Source organism: Zingiber officinale, chromosome 1A, assembly GCF_018446385.1.
Source record: "Zingiber officinale cultivar Zhangliang chromosome 1A, Zo_v1.1, whole genome shotgun sequence".
In the NCBI taxonomy this organism is placed as follows: Eukaryota; Viridiplantae; Streptophyta; class Magnoliopsida; order Zingiberales; family Zingiberaceae; genus Zingiber; species Zingiber officinale.
In genome coordinates this window covers 186924813-186943387 of record NC_055987.1, presented here as the reverse complement: position 1 = coordinate 186943387, position 18575 = coordinate 186924813, and the positions used below count along the sequence as shown (strand labels likewise).

At 35.7% G+C, this 18575-nt stretch overlaps 1 protein-coding gene across 1 annotated transcript; it reads right to left on the bottom strand.

The window, feature by feature from the left end:
- Positions 1–1638: 1638 nt before the first annotated feature.
- LOC122013447 (protein YABBY 2-like) lies at positions 1639–4205 on the bottom strand. Its single transcript, XM_042569740.1, has 6 exons — positions 3870–4205; positions 2836–2943; positions 2609–2723; positions 2337–2385; positions 2057–2132; positions 1639–1898 (listed from the first exon to the last, which is right to left on the bottom strand). The coding sequence occupies exons 1-6, from the start codon at positions 3936–3938 to the stop codon at positions 1782–1784; spliced, it is 534 nt and encodes a 177-aa protein (XP_042425674.1). The 5' UTR covers positions 3939–4205; the 3' UTR covers positions 1639–1781.
- Positions 4206–18575: the final 14370 nt, after the last annotated feature.

The following is an 18575-nucleotide window of genomic DNA, read 5'->3' as shown; positions in this document are numbered from 1 at the left end:
TTACTGAAATCAAATGAAACCCTGCCATGTTGGAACAAAAGCAAACAAAAACAAGAACGCATCCTGGTCGAGGAGAAGAGATTAAGGATACATAGATAAGTCGGTTGAGAAGAAACAAGAGAAAATAGTGGGTGATTCAGTGTTCTACAACAGGGGAATTAATGTGTCAGTGGGCATTGTAAGAAGACCAGGTGGGGAGAGCAGTCAGGCAGGCGGCAGGAGGCTGCAAACACTGCCATGAAATCCAATGCGGATTGAGAGGAGATGTAGGCCTATAATTAAAGTGGGACATGGAGCCCGATGTTTGTGGCGCTGCAGAAGCCACCCACCCCGCGTGCATCCTCCTCCTCCTACACAGTAACAGTATTGCATATCCTTCTTCCTTTTTTTCCTTCCTTCCTTCCTTCCTTAAGTCACCCCTCGAAGCACACGCGCCCTCGCATGTAAACACTCCCGTGGTTCCACGCGCAGTACCTTTTGTCCTTCAGCTCTTGTAATTGGTTTCACAAATATGTACAACTTTTATCATAATTAATGGTAAGAACTTGGAAGGCAAGAAAGAAGCGAAGAGAGAGAGAGAGTCCTGTTTGGTTTGGAGGGAAGTGAATGCCAGTGACCTTTGCACATTCTGAATCACTGTTGATAACGACCCTTCACTGCTATCCAACAACCTCTCTCTCCCTATATGTCTGAGTGTCTTTACTAGCTATGTGATCTCTCCTGGAAAACGTCAATTGCATTGAAATATTAGTACGCGGGAAGAGTTGAAATACTGTATCTTTCATTTTTCTAACCATTTTCGAGTGAAATTTTGCCTTCTGATTAACTTCTAATCTCGTACTTATGCGCTTTATTGCAGTAGTGTTTTTTTAAAATCTTATCCTCAATATATACTCTATGGTTTCAGCAATTGAATTTTCTCAGGAAAATAAAAATCTGTGCTTTTTGTTATTTTCCCTAACTCTCTGATTACAAGTCTGCTTCAGGATTTATTTATTTTTCTTTCAGAAATACACAGACCTCTTTTGGGATGGATTTAGAAAGTGATTGGTATGCCAACTAAATGTGGAAGCAAATGAATTATAAGCTGCACCTATTTTCTCAACGAGAAGGCTTGAGTTCTCATAAGGATATAGTATTATCCTTATGAGATGCGCAGTTGACTACAAGGTGATAATTTTGGTATAATGGGATAAAGGGGCAATTTTGATGGACGCATGCACTCGGGAAAAAAAATTTCTTCTCAACTTAGTGATCAACGCATAATTTATCTCCTTTCATATAATTAACCTTCTTTAATAAAAAATAGTTTCAGGCAATTTTGATGAAAAAAAGGTGTGTATTAAAAAATATGTATTAAAATTTGATAACAGATTTAATAATAGATCCATCAAGGTTTTATGATCATACATACTAAGTATTAACCCTAAACCTTAAATACTAAACCAAGAATTATAGATATATAAAATATATGCTTTACTTTTTCCACTATGATCTAGTAAATTCTAAGCACTTATATGATTAAATAGTTAACCAAGTTTATATTCCAAGTAAATGCCTTAAATCTCAAAAAAAAAAAAAAGTCAAGCAAATAAAAATATCAATTTATGAAATATAATTAATGTGAAGCAGACACACTGAAATGAAATGAAATGACATGCACTCAAATAAATATCAGTTATTTCTAACAATAGTAGGAAGTCATATTGCATTATCAAAGTTCAATATGGAATTACATCCAGTAATATGATCATATGATCAATTATATATAATATATATTCTTAATAGAAGCCAGGGCCTTTTCCTCCCCTTGGTGCTCCTATGCCTTCATCAAGCTTCACTTGCTTGTTGCTACCATCAAGGCTCAGCCCAAAATGAATGTGAGGGAAGTGTGCCCACTAATTTTCATTTTAAAAAATTAATCATCAAGGAAACATACCAACATATTAATTACTTTGTATGCTAAGGCAATCTAATTATGAATCATGAAGGGAAACATAAAATAATATGTGGATAAATTAGTATAATTAGCATGTGTAGTTATATATATACTCACATTCTTTGCTGCAGCACTGAATGCTTCCTTATGACTGATATCAGGATTGCTGGCTTTGATCCTGTGTATCTCCTCCCTTGCATATATACAATTGAGGGTTAAATTGCTTCAATCTTTCTTAACTTTAAGAAAAATAACCAGAAGATATATATTGCAGTTAAAGCAACAAAACATGAAACATTTCTGAATTTAGATTAGATTTCATTTATGCAATTTATTACTATTATTCCTTCTGAAAAACAGATTAAATCAATGGCCATTCCTATTATTGCATTCTCACCTGATAAACCTATTGTATGCAGATGGAACACGTTGCCTCTTCTCTGGAGCTAATAACAAAGAAAAAAATATATATTAAAAAACTAATTGACTGAACATTAATCACTTGAATATATAGGGATGAAAGACCGAGACATGTTGTTCTACTGTTTAATTGATAATTTATATTTAGATTAACGTAATATGCTGATTTACTGTTTAATTGATAATTAATCCTTTATATATAACTCCAAAATTGTTTAATTAGGATTAGGGAATAATGAAGGTGCTTACCATGTAAGGCCACAAATTGCTGATCGTCCTGGATCGAGTACATCAAGGAATTCCTAGTATATTTTGAGGAGGAGCCAAGATCCAACCTATCACTTTGGGATCCAAAGTTATAGTTCTGCACAGCGTCGATGAAATTATCAAACTAATATCGCGAGACATATATTTTTCATGAACAGGTTTAACTTGGAAATCATTTGCCAAGAACTAGTGAACCAATATAAATTGACCTGGAAAGAAAAGGCTTGAGGTGAAGCTCCCAAGTTGACAGACAGCAGATTAGAACAATGGCCACATCTCACGGTCACAATGTTGAACACGTTTCCAGGAACACTAACCTGAATCAGTAATAACAAACAAATTAAAGAGATGTAGTTAGGTCAAAAGCTTGCAAATTAATACGAGTGATTCCACTGCCCATGCGATCTCAGTTTTGATTACCATGTAGCTAAAGCACCAGTAGGAAGAATGAGGAAGAAGAAGAGGAGTGGTAACAAGAGTACTGCCCTATGGATAAAATAAGTCACCTAATTTGCATGTACCATTGTTTCAAAGAATTTTTGGGGGATTTCTTTTGTCAATGTTTGTCTTTGGTAGTTCCATTAGAATTTTCTCACAGAGAAGTGTATAGTATAGTGAGCTAGATAGACTGGCCTCTCTGAAACAGCAGAAAGAGGAGAAAATGAAAAAGAAAAAAAAAATAAAGGAAAAGAAAGTTGCTTCTGCAAGTAGCCACTTTATTCATACAGCTGACACTTCTCTGAATAAGTGAAAGCAAGTAAAGAAACCACCATCTTCACTGACAAAGTTATTTATAGGAAAATAGTATTATGATTCCGGCTTCCATAAAATTTTAGAAGCTAATTTGATGAAAATGATCCAACACCCTAGACTAGATATGTTTCTGGTTGATCAATCAACACATAGCCATTTGAGAATATATTTGCTGAACAGATTCTCAGATCAACATAATTTTTAGAGGAGAAGGTCTTCAAAAGTTGATATATTTTGTTTTAGGGTTTCTGCAGAATGAAGTATGTATGTATGATCTAACTGGACAATTTCAACAAAAATTAGAACAGCAAACTTGTGGAGGATCCTTTTTAATGCAACTGGTGATCTACATCTACACTATTGCCTTAGCTAGTAGCTCTAGATCCAATACATAACCTAGCTAGCTACTGCTTGCAATTGCAAGTGACTAACCATGACTAGTCTTCTCATATGGAAAATTAAATACTAGAGAGAGAGAGAGAGAGAGTACCGCTAGGGTTGTGTTGCAGAAGTTGCAGTGGATGTAGCAAACCTGCTCATGTATGATCTGGGCTGACATTTTTAATCTGGAGATGAAGCTGTCTGCATATGCCAAAGGATATATTTGGGGAAGATGATGAAACTGATGCAAATTTATATATGCTGAGAGATGTATGTATGAAGTGAGGGCTCTCTCTCTTTTTTGTTGCTGTTGTTGTTAGACACTGTTTACTTAACACTAATGCTTTGGGATTATAGGATATTGGAGAGGCAAAAAGGATGATGGCTGGGGCTTGGCCTGTGGTGGTGGTGGTGGTGGTGCTGGTGGAAAAGATTATGATTGAATGAATGAGTGGGTGGCAGTCTCTGTCCCCTCATTAATAATCCTTCACAACCCCACATGTTTTGCCTAACTCCTTGCTCCCATTTTGTTGTTGCATTGCCCCCCAAATCCTTCTGTTAGCTAAGCAACAAAAGAGCACAGTACAGCACTATTCACTAGCCAGCAGCACATCTGTACAGTATGTCTAACATGGTGCCCATTGTTCGATTGAATCGACTCTAAATATACTGATGAATGAAAGACAAGATGAACTCTCAGCTAAATATATATGCAGATATTACTCTCTTTTTTAATTTTCTTCTGAAAAATGAAGCAATGTGTCATATTCTGATGACTGATCAAAGGTATCACATTCAAGTACTGCTTGTCTCTGCATGCATCATATATGCTATTTACTTGCGTGATTCAGAAACATGACGAATCCATTATTGTGGATCCAAGTTAAAATTTATGGATCAAACTTAATAAATTGGGTTGTGTTCCATATGTCCTATGTGAACTGCCATATTAAACTGTATTGGGTCTACTAGCTAAGTGTCATAGCAAATCATTATGAGACAGCACATCATGATGATAGATGTTTTCTAGTGATAATAATTATCAATGATATCTTTGAATCATATTTACTTGATTGAAGGATTGTTATGTGTGTAATTCGCTTTGCTGTGTTTCATCTGATCATAAGAGTGTCCTTATTTTCAGAATACCAAATTTATAATATTGACTTGACAGGTATGAGCCATTAGCCTTTATACCTAGAAAAATGGTCAATTTTATAATACTAGAGACAGATTAATTTCCATCTTCAATAGAAATTTGTTATTATAAGAATTTAGATTATTTTAAAAAATAAAATTAAAAATATGTGAATCTAAATTTTAAATTTGATTTCTCGAATTTAAATTTATAAATATTTCATAAAATTAATTACAAAGGTTAAAATTCATATATAGCCTGGATAAGAATTTTTAAAAAAATCAAGTTTTTTATTGTTTTTTTAATATATATATATATATATATATATATATATATATATATTCTATTGTCATGTCTAGGTCCTCACTTTGCTATTTACAATAAGAAAATCTAAAAAAAAATAGAGGAGCTCAAGTCATGATACAAATTTCTTTTCACTGATTATATATGCTCATCATTTTTTTCCTTTGGTAGTTAAGAAGAGCATAGAGAGTGATAGTTGTTTTCATAATTAACACAAGCAAGAATTTAATTTTTATAATTCGTTATAGGATCTGATATATAGGATAAGTTTTAAAATTAATATAATTTTCAATAGATAAGAAAATCAATTTATTAACAGCTTAGAAAACACAACTATAATATATCACTTAAACAAGTTTACAAATCCTCTCTTATTATAAGCTCATAATTTACTATGTAAATCTAAATCAGTAGACTACAACTCATGCACTAAACAGTAGGCCCGATATATATAATTTACCAAACAAATGACTGATGGGATTAATTAAGGACACTACCGATAAAACAAAAAAATAATTGCTAATATATAGGAGACGTCCTTGACAACACCATATGAACAAAATCCAGCCACTCCGTGAAGTGATAGGAACACAGCGAGTGCAACTCACCACAAAAGAATTGCTTCTCATCGTTGCCAAACATGTGAGATATGACTACAACTGTGGTCCCTTAATTTGGCTTTGCTACATTTACACTACACAGAAAGAAGAAGAAGATGTTAATTTGGACCAGTCGTCGTCTTTAATTAGCTGATCGATCGAGTATATATGTGATATAATTAATTACTGCGATGTTGTTGCTCGATTGGGCTGCTGTGCAATTGCATGTATAATTGCATGGAGGAGCTAGCACTCCGTTCTGAGTAAACGGCTTCAGACAGATGGGACAAGAGGGAGCAGGAGAAAGATGTCGTCTCTTTGAACGAGTACTGGCTCTTTTCATGGGACGAGACTAGACGATATATATCAGGATGGCAATCTTTGCAAATTGTTTGACTTAGGAAAAAAAGAAAAGAAAAGAAAAGGAGTTGATCAGGATCATTATAGTAATTATTATAATTTCTATAGCGAAAAAAGGAGTGCTCATGCATGACCTGTCTTTCTCTCTGAAACTGTTAAGTTAGATGGAAAATCACAAGGGGAAAAAGGAAATTAATACTCATACAAAAAAAAACATATAAAGTTAGATCAGTTACGTACGTACGACTACGATTGGATGTTACTTCCCTTTCTATCAAAGTAAAGCTATGGTGTGCCCCTTGGTGTAGCTGTGCAGCCGCAGGGGTGCTCATGTAGTCACCTGTTGAGATGGCACCACAATAAATAAGAAGAATCGTTGAAGAAGAAAATCGAATTGAGAAAGAAGAATTGAGAGAGGAGAGAAGATGACAATAAATTATTGTGGTTCGTCGTTATACTTACTCCACAAATGGGCAAGAAGTTTCGGTTGAAAATGTGAATAAAATAAAGAAATGGAGGAAAAGAAATTCTATTATACATATGTTTTAAAATCATATTAAGAGTCTTTTGGTTTTATTGTTGATTTAGATTATGATACATGTATTGATGTTGTGAACATATATATGGGAGATACTAGCTCTCTCTCATGCGTGGATATGCAGGAGTGTAAACCCAGAGTCCAGATTTGTACTAAACCAAGTCGACTTGTGTGCAAGCATGACCTGCGCGCATCGAATGCCGGTCAGACCAATCGAGAAAAAATTTACCAAAGTGAATGAACTAATATTTTATCACCTGAATCTCTTTTTGTTACATGCGCAAGAATGTAACGGAAACATTAAACTCATTAATGACGATTATATAACATCTCAACAATAATGATTGACATTAAATCTATTTATAATGACGATTCTGTAATGTCTCAGCAACATTAAACACCCTGCTAATTCAATTTAAGCAGCTCCAAACAATGCAAATTCACATTCAACTCCTTTCTTAGCTTCAAAACCAACTCAACATAATTTTCAACAAGCACCTACTTCAGTTCCAGATTTAACTCAGAATAGTTCTATTCCATTTCAATCAGCTTCTTCAAGTTTAGTCCCAACTACATATCAGAATTTGGGAAGAAATCTGGATTAGCAAGGTGTCGAGACTACCATTCCATTACATTTTCCTCAAAGAAGAGTTCAGCCTAGGAAGAATATGGAAGAAGAGAAGACTAGAGAGTTCATGAGGGAGTTAATAGATTAGTGGTGGAAGAAGTGAATAGTAATGATGCCATCTACCTAACTTGAAAGGGAGTTCAACTAACATTTTCCCTTATGGTGTTATTGAAATTCAGGAGGTTGCTATTGGTCAAATATTTAAAGTGAATGGCCACCGACTCAAAAAATTTCATGAGAGAGTTAATGGATTAGTGGTGGAAGAAGTGAACAATAATGATGTCATCTATCCAACTTGAAGTTGAGTTTGTTCCATTTCACACTTGTCATTTGTAGATATCCATTCCTTTATTTTGTTGCATGAATAATTGCTTTGTTTACATTAGCAATCTTTTTTCTTTCATAAATAGTGAATTTGGGTTTTGAAAATAAATTCTTCATTGTAAATATCATTTCTTTATGCTTGATCATTTCATTTTCACAAAGAAAGTTTTTTGTTTTAGGAATAAAATATACCATATTCTTTATATCATTTTAGATATGTTGAAAGTGAGTTAAATTTGATTATTAAGTTTGGAATGTATTGTCATGAATGGATTTTTGGATTGCATGACGTTACTACTTAGTGATGGATTCTAGATTGATGAATTGAGATAATAATTTCCATACCTAGTGAGGATTAAACCTTGTTTGTGTGATGCATTTGTGTGATTGTCACTTTAGAACTTGCTTTGATTCTTTCAAAATCACACTACCATAGGCTGAATCATTCTTATGAAGGTTAATCTAATTTTCTATTCTTTTACACATTTCTTGTTAATTTTCTTGTCAATCATCTTATCATTTAATTTTTCTCATTGAATATTTCGGATATATATACTTTAGATGTTATATGATGATGTTTTTGGTTGGGACGGACAAAAGTTAAAGTTTAATTTTTCTCATTTCTTGTTCGTGCAGTTCTAGTTCACAGAATAATTCATCTAGTTTTAATTTTGACAAGTTACTCGAAATCTTATAGGCATCCACGATGGATGCTCATAATATTTTCGGGAAATGTGTTTAGGCATACCTTATATCTCGTTTTTTTTATATGTGGTGGTGTTGTGTAGAGTCCATTGAGAGGATATTATTTTGTTGTGAATCATCTTATCATTTAATTTTTCTCATTGAATATTTCGGATATATATACTTTAGATGTTATATGATGATGTTTTTGGTTGGGACGGACAAAAGTTAAAGTTTAATTTTTCTCATTTCTTGTTCGTGCAGTTCTAGTTCACAGAATAATTCATCTAGTTTTAATTTTGACAAGTTACTCGAAATCTTATAGGCATCCACGATGGATGCTCATAATACATTTCGAGGAAATGTGTTTAAGGCATACCTTATCAGGTCTCGATTTTATAATTGGTGGTCGATTGTGTAGAGTCCATTGAGGATATCCTTTATGTTGGACCGTGAAGAATCGATAGAGGGGGGGTGAATATCGATAATAAAAAAAACGTCGAAAAGAGTTTAGCGCAGCGAAAAATATAAGCAAAAGGAAACAAGGCTAACACAGGTTCCTTTTACTTGGTTCGGAGCCTGTGTCGACTCCTACTCCAAGGCCCGCACTCGTCGAGTGCTTTCGTTGGGCAATTCACTAGTAATTCGAATATAGATTGCAAATTAAGTACAAAATTGCTAATAAAAAAATTACCGACAATAAGAAGAATTAGAACAGAAAAGGAAAGCTTGTCGGAGATCACAGCGTCGCAGCAGCACGAGGAAGCAGATTGTCAATTCTTAGTTGTTTTTGAAGTTCCACCCCTGACCCTTCTTTTATATGATGCTCGGGGCGCCTGGAACCTTCAGGGCGCCTCGACCATGACGTAGCAAGCCCAACCAGCGAGCTTCACGTGTCAACGTCGCGTCAGGGGATAAAACTTGCCTCTGGGCGCTCGGATCCCCTTCGAGCGCCCGGACCTACCTTTCTCCAGAAACTCCTTCTCCTGCAAGATAAGGTTAGTCCTAGGCAAATATATAATGTATATCCTGCAAAACAAAGTATTAGCACACTTTATAATTTTAACATAAAAAGTATGACTTAGATTCCGTCTATCCGAGACCGGAATCTAGTCACGATCTCAACTTAGATTTCCGAAATGGATCTAAGTTAGATCGACGCCTAAGTTCCCTTCCCGGGAACGCGTCCTTACAGTCACTCCCCTCTAGTGACTTACCTTTACTTACCTATCAGACGTCCAGTCAGCCCTTCGAGCCGTCTGAACTTCGTGCTAGCTATCTGGTCAGCCTGTCGACCTAGCTGGACTTTGTGTCAAATGTTCGGTCAGCCCTTCGACCCATTTGGACTTCGTGCCAACTATCCGGTTGGCTCGTTGACCTAACTGGGCTTCGTGCCAGACATTCGATCAGCCCGTCGACCTGTCTGGACTTCACCTACACACTCGATCAAAGTGTTAGACAACGACAAACCTAACTTAACTTAATTTGTCATTCATCAAAACCTGAGTTAAACCGTTAGTGCTAACCGCACCAACACTTTATCCTCCCGTACAGCTGACTGGTAGTCTCACGTTCCTGCATTTTGACATTAAATAATTTATTTAAAAATAAATCTCTCTTTGTTACCTTGGCATCGCTGGTTTCCTCGTTCAGTTCTATTAGCTTGTCCCAAAGTTCCTTTGCATTTTCATATGGGTCGAAGCGGTTCAACTCTTCTTTTGTTAGCCTGCACTGAATTGTGTTGAGAGCTTTGAAGTCGATTTGCACTTTTTTCTTAATTTCCGGATTCTAATGTTCTGGGTCCATTGGGATTCCAGCATTATCGACTAGAGCCTTGTAACCTCTAGTGATGCTGAACCACTAATCGAAGTCGGTCTTCATGTACACCTCCATTCGCTTCTTCTAGTAAGGGAAGTCATCACCGTTGAATAGGGGAAGACGAACGGTGATGTACCCTTCAAGTTGTGCTATTTCACAGTTGTAGAAAGAAAAACTAAAAGAGGTACCAAGACTTGGTCTTGAATTAGCAGTGAGAAAAAAATGTAGAAAAATTTAAGAGGTGTTGCACCAATCTCAAATTAAAACTGAAAAATTATCTGAACAGGTAAAGTTTTATCAATTCAAATAGAGTGCAAAAAAAAAAAATCTAAAAACGATTCCCCCGGCTTGATTGATGGTTGCACAAGTTCAGAGCAAAACTTACTCTGATATCACTTGTTGGATCGATTACGCACGTGAGAGGGGGGTGAGCCACGTAGTTTTCAAAAATTCTCTTTTTAACGTTTTTTTTTAAATAGAGTGTGAATGCAACGGAAAAGAAAAACATGAAAAGCTGACACGAGAGGAATACAAGTGGTTTAGTTGGTTCAGAGCCTTCGGTGACTCCTACTCCAAGACCCAGGTCCCGCGGACTTATCGATGGGTAATTTACTATGAACCTCTTCTGGTACCTCCGGAAGAGGGAATCGAAGTACAAGGAAAGTTAGAACAAGTGCAACACTCTACACTTGTCCTTTTTGCAGTATTTAATTACACAAAAAAAAAAATTATCGACACTTTGGGGATCGAAGTTGGAGCGCTCATGTCGATGTTAGTTGTCGGCCACGATCAAAATTCCTAGGATCAATCGTCGGGCGCAGCAGCTTTGTAGTAGAGTCGTAGCAGGAGCCCGGAGTAATCGAAACCTCAAAAGGACGTGTAGTAGCTCGTATGGTAGAGTTTGTGGGTTGCTTGGTCGAGCCTGCCTTATATAGGTTGTGGAAGGCACCTCCAATGAGGCAAGTTTGATCCCGAACAGCTCGACACTTATCCACTGCGACATCAAAATTTATCCTGTGGAAGGCGCCTTCCATAGCCATGGAAGGGGCCTTCCATGAACAGTATGAAGGCACCTTCAATGCTTGAAGGCGTCTTCGGACACTGTTTATTCGAAGGCAATTTTCTTTCCTGCAAAACAATGTTAGTCCTGCAAAATAAGTTTTAGGACAATTTAATAATAATGCAGAGTATTAATTAGTTCATGTCCTCCCATGACCAGGAATTAGTTAAGGTCTTAACTTAGGGATCTCAAATGGACCTAAATTGGACCGACGTCTACTGTCCCTCCAACCAGGACACGTCCTCACTTGGTCACTCTCCTCCAGTGACTTACCTTAACTTACCAGTTTGCCAAACATTTGGTTAGCCCGTCGATCTATCTGGACTTCGTGCCAGCTATCCGGTCGGCCCGTTGACCTAGCTAGACTTCGTACCAACTATCCGGTCGGCCTATCGACCTAGCTGGATTTCGTACTAGCTATCCGGTCGACCCATCGACCTAGTTAGATTTTCTGCACACTCAATCAAGTGGTTAAATCACGACAGAACCTAACTTAACTTATTTGTCATTCATCAAAATCCGAGTTAAACCATTAGTGCGAACCGTACCAATATTTTTTAGGCTTGGAAATGAAAGATTTGAAAAATCACAGGAGAGAACTATTGGAAGGCGCCTGGTTGTAACCGAATTCGCGAACAGAGACGCCCCTCTGTTCGTTGGAAAAAGTTCGCTTGAAGGCGCCTTCAACCTGATCGAAGGCGCCTTCCATATGCTACGGAAGTCTCCTTCAACTAACCAAAGGCGCCTTTGGTCAATTAAGGCGGAATTTTTCCCGCCCTTGTAAGGGCGCCTCCAATCGTCTCGGAGGCACCTTCAGTTAGTGATTTTTTTTTTAAGTTTAATTTTAAGTTTTTAATTTTACTTTTAAGTTTAATTTTATGTTTTTAATTTTAATTTTAAGGTTTTTATGTTTAATTTTAAGTTTAAATTTAAGTTTTTAAGTTTAATTTTAAGGTATTTAAGTTTAATTTTAAGTTTAATTTTAAGGTTTTTAAGTTTAATTTTAAGTGTTTAAGTTTAATTTTAAGTGTTTAAGTTTAATTTTAAAGTTTTTTAAGTTTAAATTTAAGGTTTTTAAATTTAATTTTAAGTTTAATTTTAAGGTTTTTAAGTTTAATTTTAAGGTTTTTAAGTTTAATTTTATGTTTAACAACAACAACAACCAAGTCATATCCCACTATGTGAGGTCGGCTGTATAAATCATTTTACGTCATTGAGCTCTATCTCCTACTATATTATCATCTATATTTAAATAAACTTTATCTTGTTTTATTGTTACTAAACAAGTCTTTTTTGGTCTTCCTCTACCTCGTTTGATATGCATGTTTATCATAGTTTCACATCGCTTAACTGGAGCATTTATTGGTCATCTGAGTACATATTCGTACTATCTTAAACATGTCTCTCAGAGTTTTTTCTCAATAGATGCAACTCTGACTTTATCTCTAATGTTCTCATTTCTTATTTTGTCCATCCTCATATGTCCACACATCCACCTTAACATCCTCATCTTTGCAACTCCCATTTTCTGCTCATATGCTCGAGTCATAACCCAACATTTAGTTCTATATAATATAGTAAGTCTAACTACCATTTTATAGAACTTACCTTTAAGTTTAAGAGGTACTTTACGATCACATAAAACACTCGACGCTCCCTTCCATTTCAACCATCTTACTTGTATTCTATGTAAGACATCTCTCTCAATCCCTCTATCGTTTTACAAAAATGATCCTAAATATTTAAATCTCTCGGTTCCGGCAACTCGTCCTCTCCTTTCTTAACAATTGTCTCATTACTTCTATTATTGCTAAACTTAAATTTCATATATTCTGTTTTTAATCTACTAAGTTTAAAATCTTTCCCTTCTAGTGTTTTCCGCCAAGATTCTAGTTTAGCATTTACTCCTTCACGTGTTTCATCTACTAAAAATAATATCATCTGCAAACAACATACACCACAATACTGTGTCTTGAATATACGCAGTGATTTCGTCCATAATTAGTGTAAAAGATAGAGACTTAGAGTTGATCCTTGATGTAACCCTATCTTTATTGGAAATGCTTTAGTTACTCTGCCTGAAGTCTTTACTCTGGTCATTACATGCTCGTACACATCCTTAATTAGTTCAATATATGTTACGCTAACACTTCTCTTTTCTAGAATTCTCCATGTAATTTCTCTTGTGACTCTATTATAAGTTTTTTCTAAGTCAATGAATATCATGTATAGATCTTGTTTTTGCTCCCGATATTTTTCAATTAATTGTCTAAGAAGACATATAGCTTCTATTGTCGACCTTCCAGGTATGAACCCAAATTGATTTTTGGTCACTGTGGTCTCCTTCCTTAATCTTTTTTCTAGTATTTTTTCTCAAAGTTTCATAGTATGACTCATTAGTTTAATACCCCTATAGTTTGCACAATTTTTTGTGTCTCCCTTATTCTTATATAAGGGAACTAGAGTACTTATCCTCCATTAATCAAGTATTTTTTTCGTTTTCAATATCATGTTAAATAATTTTATAAGTCATTCAATACCTTGCTTCCCTAGGCACTTCCATACCTCTATTGGAATATCATCTGATCCAACGACTTTTTCATTGTGCATCTCATTTAAAGTTTGTTCTACTTCTGAAGTTTGAGAATTCTACAATAAAAATTAAAATTTCTATGCTCATTTAACCAACTTAAATTATCTAAGTTAAGTTGGTCACCTACTTAAATTTTAAGTTTAAATTTAATTTTAAGTTTAAATTTTAAGTTTTAAATTTAATCTTTAGTCATCTCACTTTCAATCAGGGTATCGTATAGTTTTGTGAGATGAGTTAGATTAAATTTTAAGGTTGAGTTTAACTTTATGTTAGATTCAAGTTTAGCTTTGGGTTCAATAAACAAACATTCTTTTGATAAACTTATGAGCCATGGTAAGTCACTTGGACATCATTAGAGTAACCATGCTTTTGAAATTTTCCAAATAGTCCTATCCATTGAATTTAATATAAAAACTTTGGTCTAACCAGCTAGGATTGGTAAGGAATAACTTCAGTTAGTTCCACTAAGCCAATACACCAGGTCGAAGCCATATCTTTCTAGACATGCATAGACAAAGATTCCCTAACTTACTATCATCCAAAACTTCTCCAATGTCGTTGATCAAGTTAAACTTTTGTCCCTTTTTGAACTAATCCTAATTATCCATCTGGGTAAGTTTATTGATTTTGGAGGTGCCAACTAATTTGGAGTCTCCCCTAGTTATAATAAACTTGATGATAATTTAAATGAGCCTTGTGATTATTTGATTTTATTTTATTTGAGTTTATATTGTTTGATTTTATTTTATTATTTAGTTTCGAAGGTTTACTTTGGTTTGGTTTTGAATTAATAGGTTTAGTTTGATTTGATTTTAAATAATGAATTTCATTTTTAGGTACATAAAAATGATTGAGTCCTACTTGAGTCGTTAAGCACGCTTTCGGAACTCATGCTTTAGTTAGTTTCTTATTTTGACTTATTAGTGATATAAATGTTTTGTTAGACGAGCTGGACTTGTATCCGAGTCTGGATTTATTGTACATAGTTCTTTGTGATCCAAGTATCATATCAAGGCACTTGGTTCTAGTTGTAAATTTTTCTAGTAGTTCTTTTAGTTCAAGTATTTCGCCTTTCAATTTGGAATTATCCTCCTCAAGTTTTGCAACATGAGTCAGGATTTCAGGTTGAATTCACTTAACTATTGAGTTTGAATTTAGTTGATCGTTAAGTATTTTATTATGCAGATTTATTTTATTTTCAGACATAGTTAATTTTTTATCTAAGCATACAATGATTTTAAAAACTTTCTTGCTAAGATCTGACTGTACCTCATTGGAACCTTCAGAAATGAGTGCAAACTCGTGGCTTGATTCGGGTTCAGATCCATCTTCCGATTCATTTTCCGAGTCTGGTTCGTAAGCCATCAGTGCGAGGTAGTTGGTGTGTTTTGGTTTGTCATAGTCTGATTTTTTCGTGAATGATTCGTCCCAAGTTTCTTTGAGGGCCTTTCGTTTTGAGATTTGGGCATTTGGTCTTATAATGCCCCTTCTTGTTGCATCCAAAGCATGCGACGTTCATCTTGTTATTGTTGGAGTTGATCTTCTGCAGGTCCCTTTTGGTGAAATTCTTCTTTTTCCTGGTGAACATTTTTCTTACCAGGTTCACCAAGTATTTTTCATCACCCGAGTCTTGGTCAGACTCAACTTCAAGTTCTAGTTTAATTCTGGACTTTTTCTTTTGATGTTCCTACAATAAAGGCAACATCTTTCTTGGGTTTAGCGTTAGTCTGTTCGTGTAGTTATAGTTCACAAAAAAGTTCATCTAACTTTAATTTGGATAAATTCCTCAAAATCTATAGGCATCCACGATGGATGCCCACAGTGCATTTTGAGGAAATGCATTTAAAGCGTACCTTATAAGATCACGGTTCTCCATCTAATGGTCGATTGTTTGAAGTCCGTTGAGAGTGTTCTTTATCCTCACATGTATCTGACTGACAGTCTCACCTTCCTGTATTTTTATATTAAATAATTTATTTAAATATAGATCTCTTTTCGTTACCTTTGCGTAGTTAGTTCCCTCGTGTAGTTTTATGAGTTTGTCCTATAGCTCTTTAGCATTTTCGTGTGCGCCGACGCGGTTCAGCTCCTCCTTATTTAACCCGCATTGGATTGTGTTGAGGACCTTAAAATTAATCTGGGCCTTCTTCTTCATTTTCGGATTCCAATTTTCCGTGTCCATTAGAATTCTAACGTTGTTAATTGGCATCTTGTACCCTTTGGTGACGTTGAACCATTGATCAAAGTTAGTTTTCAGCTACACCTCCATCCTCTTCTTCCAGTATAGGAAATCGTCCCCGTTGAAAAATGGGGGGGGGGGGGGGGGAACGATGTTGTACCCTTCATTTTGGGCCATTTAAAGTTGTAGATAGAAAACTAAAGAAAGGTACCAAGATTTGGTCTTGGATTAACAGAGTTTGAGAAGAAGAATAAGAAATTTTGAAGAACTCAAGTGGTGTTGCACCAACTTCGAGATACAAATCGAATGAGAAATCGTTATTTGAAAGGTAAGTTCTACCAATTCAAATTAAATACGAAAATTTAAAATTCGAAAAGAAAATAAAACAATTCCCCTTGGCTTGATTGGTGGTTGCACCAATTCATAATAGAACTTGGCTCTGATACCACTTGTTGGATCGAGTCGCACATGAGGAGGGAGGGGTTGAATCAAGTGATTTTGAAAATCTCGTTCTTTTCATTTTTCAAATCAAAGTATGAACGCATCAGAATAAGAGAATAGATAAATGAAAAACAATACGAACACAAGCGGTTTATTTGGTTCGAAGTCTTCGACGACTCCTACTCTAAGACTCAGGTCCCGTGGACCTATCGATGGGTAATCCACTAAAAAACCCCTTCTGGTACCTCCGGAAGAGGAGATTAAGTACAAAAAGATCAGAAAAATGTAACAGACTACACTTTATGTTTGCATAAATTAAGTACAGAAACAATGACTTTGCTACCAACACTTAGGGATCGAAGTGAGAGCGCACGAGTATCGGTGTCGATCTACTGGCTACGATCGAAAGTCCTCGGAGCAGTTGTCGGGCACAGCAGCTTCACAGCAAAGTCGCAGCAAGATGTCGGAGCAGTCGGAATCTCAAATAGATGTGTAGTAGCTCGTACAGTAGTTGTTGGTTGATGCTTGGTCGAGACTGCCTTATAAAGGGCATAGAAGCCGCCTTCCATAGACATTGAAGGCGCCTTCAACGTAGTAAATCTGATCCCGACTTTGCTATGTCTTATCTACGATGGAGTCTAAAATTTATCCCTTGGAAGGCGCCTTCAAGCCATTGAAGGCACCTTCCATGAACAGTGCAAAGGTGTCTTCAGGTACTGCTCATCCGAAAGCTTTTTGCTCTTTTTTCCCTGCAAGTTGTGTTAGTCCAAATTTAAAACATCTGACCTACAAAACAAAATTAGCGCAGTGATAACAAGAAGTAGTAATTAACTCCTGTCCTCCCAAGATCAGGAACTAGTCAATGTCTCATATTAGAGAACCAAAATGGACCTAACCTGAACCGACGTCTACTGTCCCTCAACCGGGATGCGTCCTCACTTAGTCACTCTCCTCCAGTGACTTACCTTTACTTACCAATTTGTTGTTGGTTGACTAGCTTCTTGACCCACCGGGTCTTCATGTAGTTGTCCAATCCGCAAATCCAACTGGACTTCTGCAAGTTGTCCAGTCCCGCAACTCCAACCGGCCTTCCTACTAGATATCCGGTCAGCTTGTTGATCTATCTGGACTTCGCACCAACTATCCAGTCCCGCGGACCTAGATGGATTTCTACCTGATGTTCGATCCTTCATACCATCAATTCCTGCATACTTGGTAAAATAATCAGATCACAAAAATACATAACTTAACTCACTTGTCATTCATTAAAATTTGAGTTAGGTTGCTAGTGTAAACTGCACCAACATCAAAACCTGAGTGAGATTTAGCTATAGAATTAAGTATGAAATTGCCAACCTTCATAAGGTGATGGTCTATCAAATATTTCTATCTTCATAAGATTAGATTGGTTTTCTTCCTAATAAATCAGACTTCTAGCTACTGAATATATAGGTGACCAATCGACATTGAGATGGTATTAGAGCTGGAGCTCTTGTTTTTGAATTCTACTAGATATGTGTCTCTAGTTATGTTGCTCATGTGAAGGGGAATGTTAGTAATACAAAACTGGTCCCTTTTCTATAACTCAAGCTTTTAGATAAGTGGTCATTTAGTCAACTTTAAAATGTACATCTCAAGTTATTTTTTGGATTGGTTCCATATTTTTCATCGCTCTGTTTGCAACGACTCTCAAATCTTCTTTGTCTTTCGAGTTTGGACAGATTCTTGTTGAAGGCTTGCAATTTTGTTAGCCTCACTGAAAATTAATAATTAAAGAAATTATTATAAACTTACTACCACAAATGGCTCTTACAGCTTAGAGTGGACTGCAAAATGTCAAAGGTTGACTTTTACTACAATTTGCTATAAACAATAAATCTGTGTTCAAAACATTCCATCTTTATTTTGACCAGGAATGTGCAACATACATAGACTCTCTTTGTTATTGTTTTGGCTTCTTAGACCAAAACAATAAAAATAGTAGCGTAATTTTAGCGGCTAATCCAAACGAGCATTACAAACTCCATAAGTCAACAATGGCATACAAAAATGAGAGTCCGTTAAAATTAGTATAAACTTCAGTTACAAATCCACAGTCATCATAGTTGACCAAAGACTTTGACTTTTGATCTATAGAAGGATATATTTTT

Bases quoted from the DNA above. Each gene is read 5' to 3' on its own strand.
- LOC122013447 (XM_042569740.1), bottom strand. From the start codon at position 3,938: ATGTCAGCCCAGATCATACATGAGCAGGTTTGCTACATCCACTGCAAC. The intron at 2,133-2,336 runs GTGAGAATGCAA...TATATATGCAAG, and splicing joins GCATACAATAGGTTTATCAG to GGAGGAGATACACAGGATCA. The intron at 1,899-2,056 runs GTGAGTATATAT...AATGAAAATTAG, and splicing joins TCAGTGCTGCAGCAAAGAAT to TGGGCACACTTCCCTCACAT.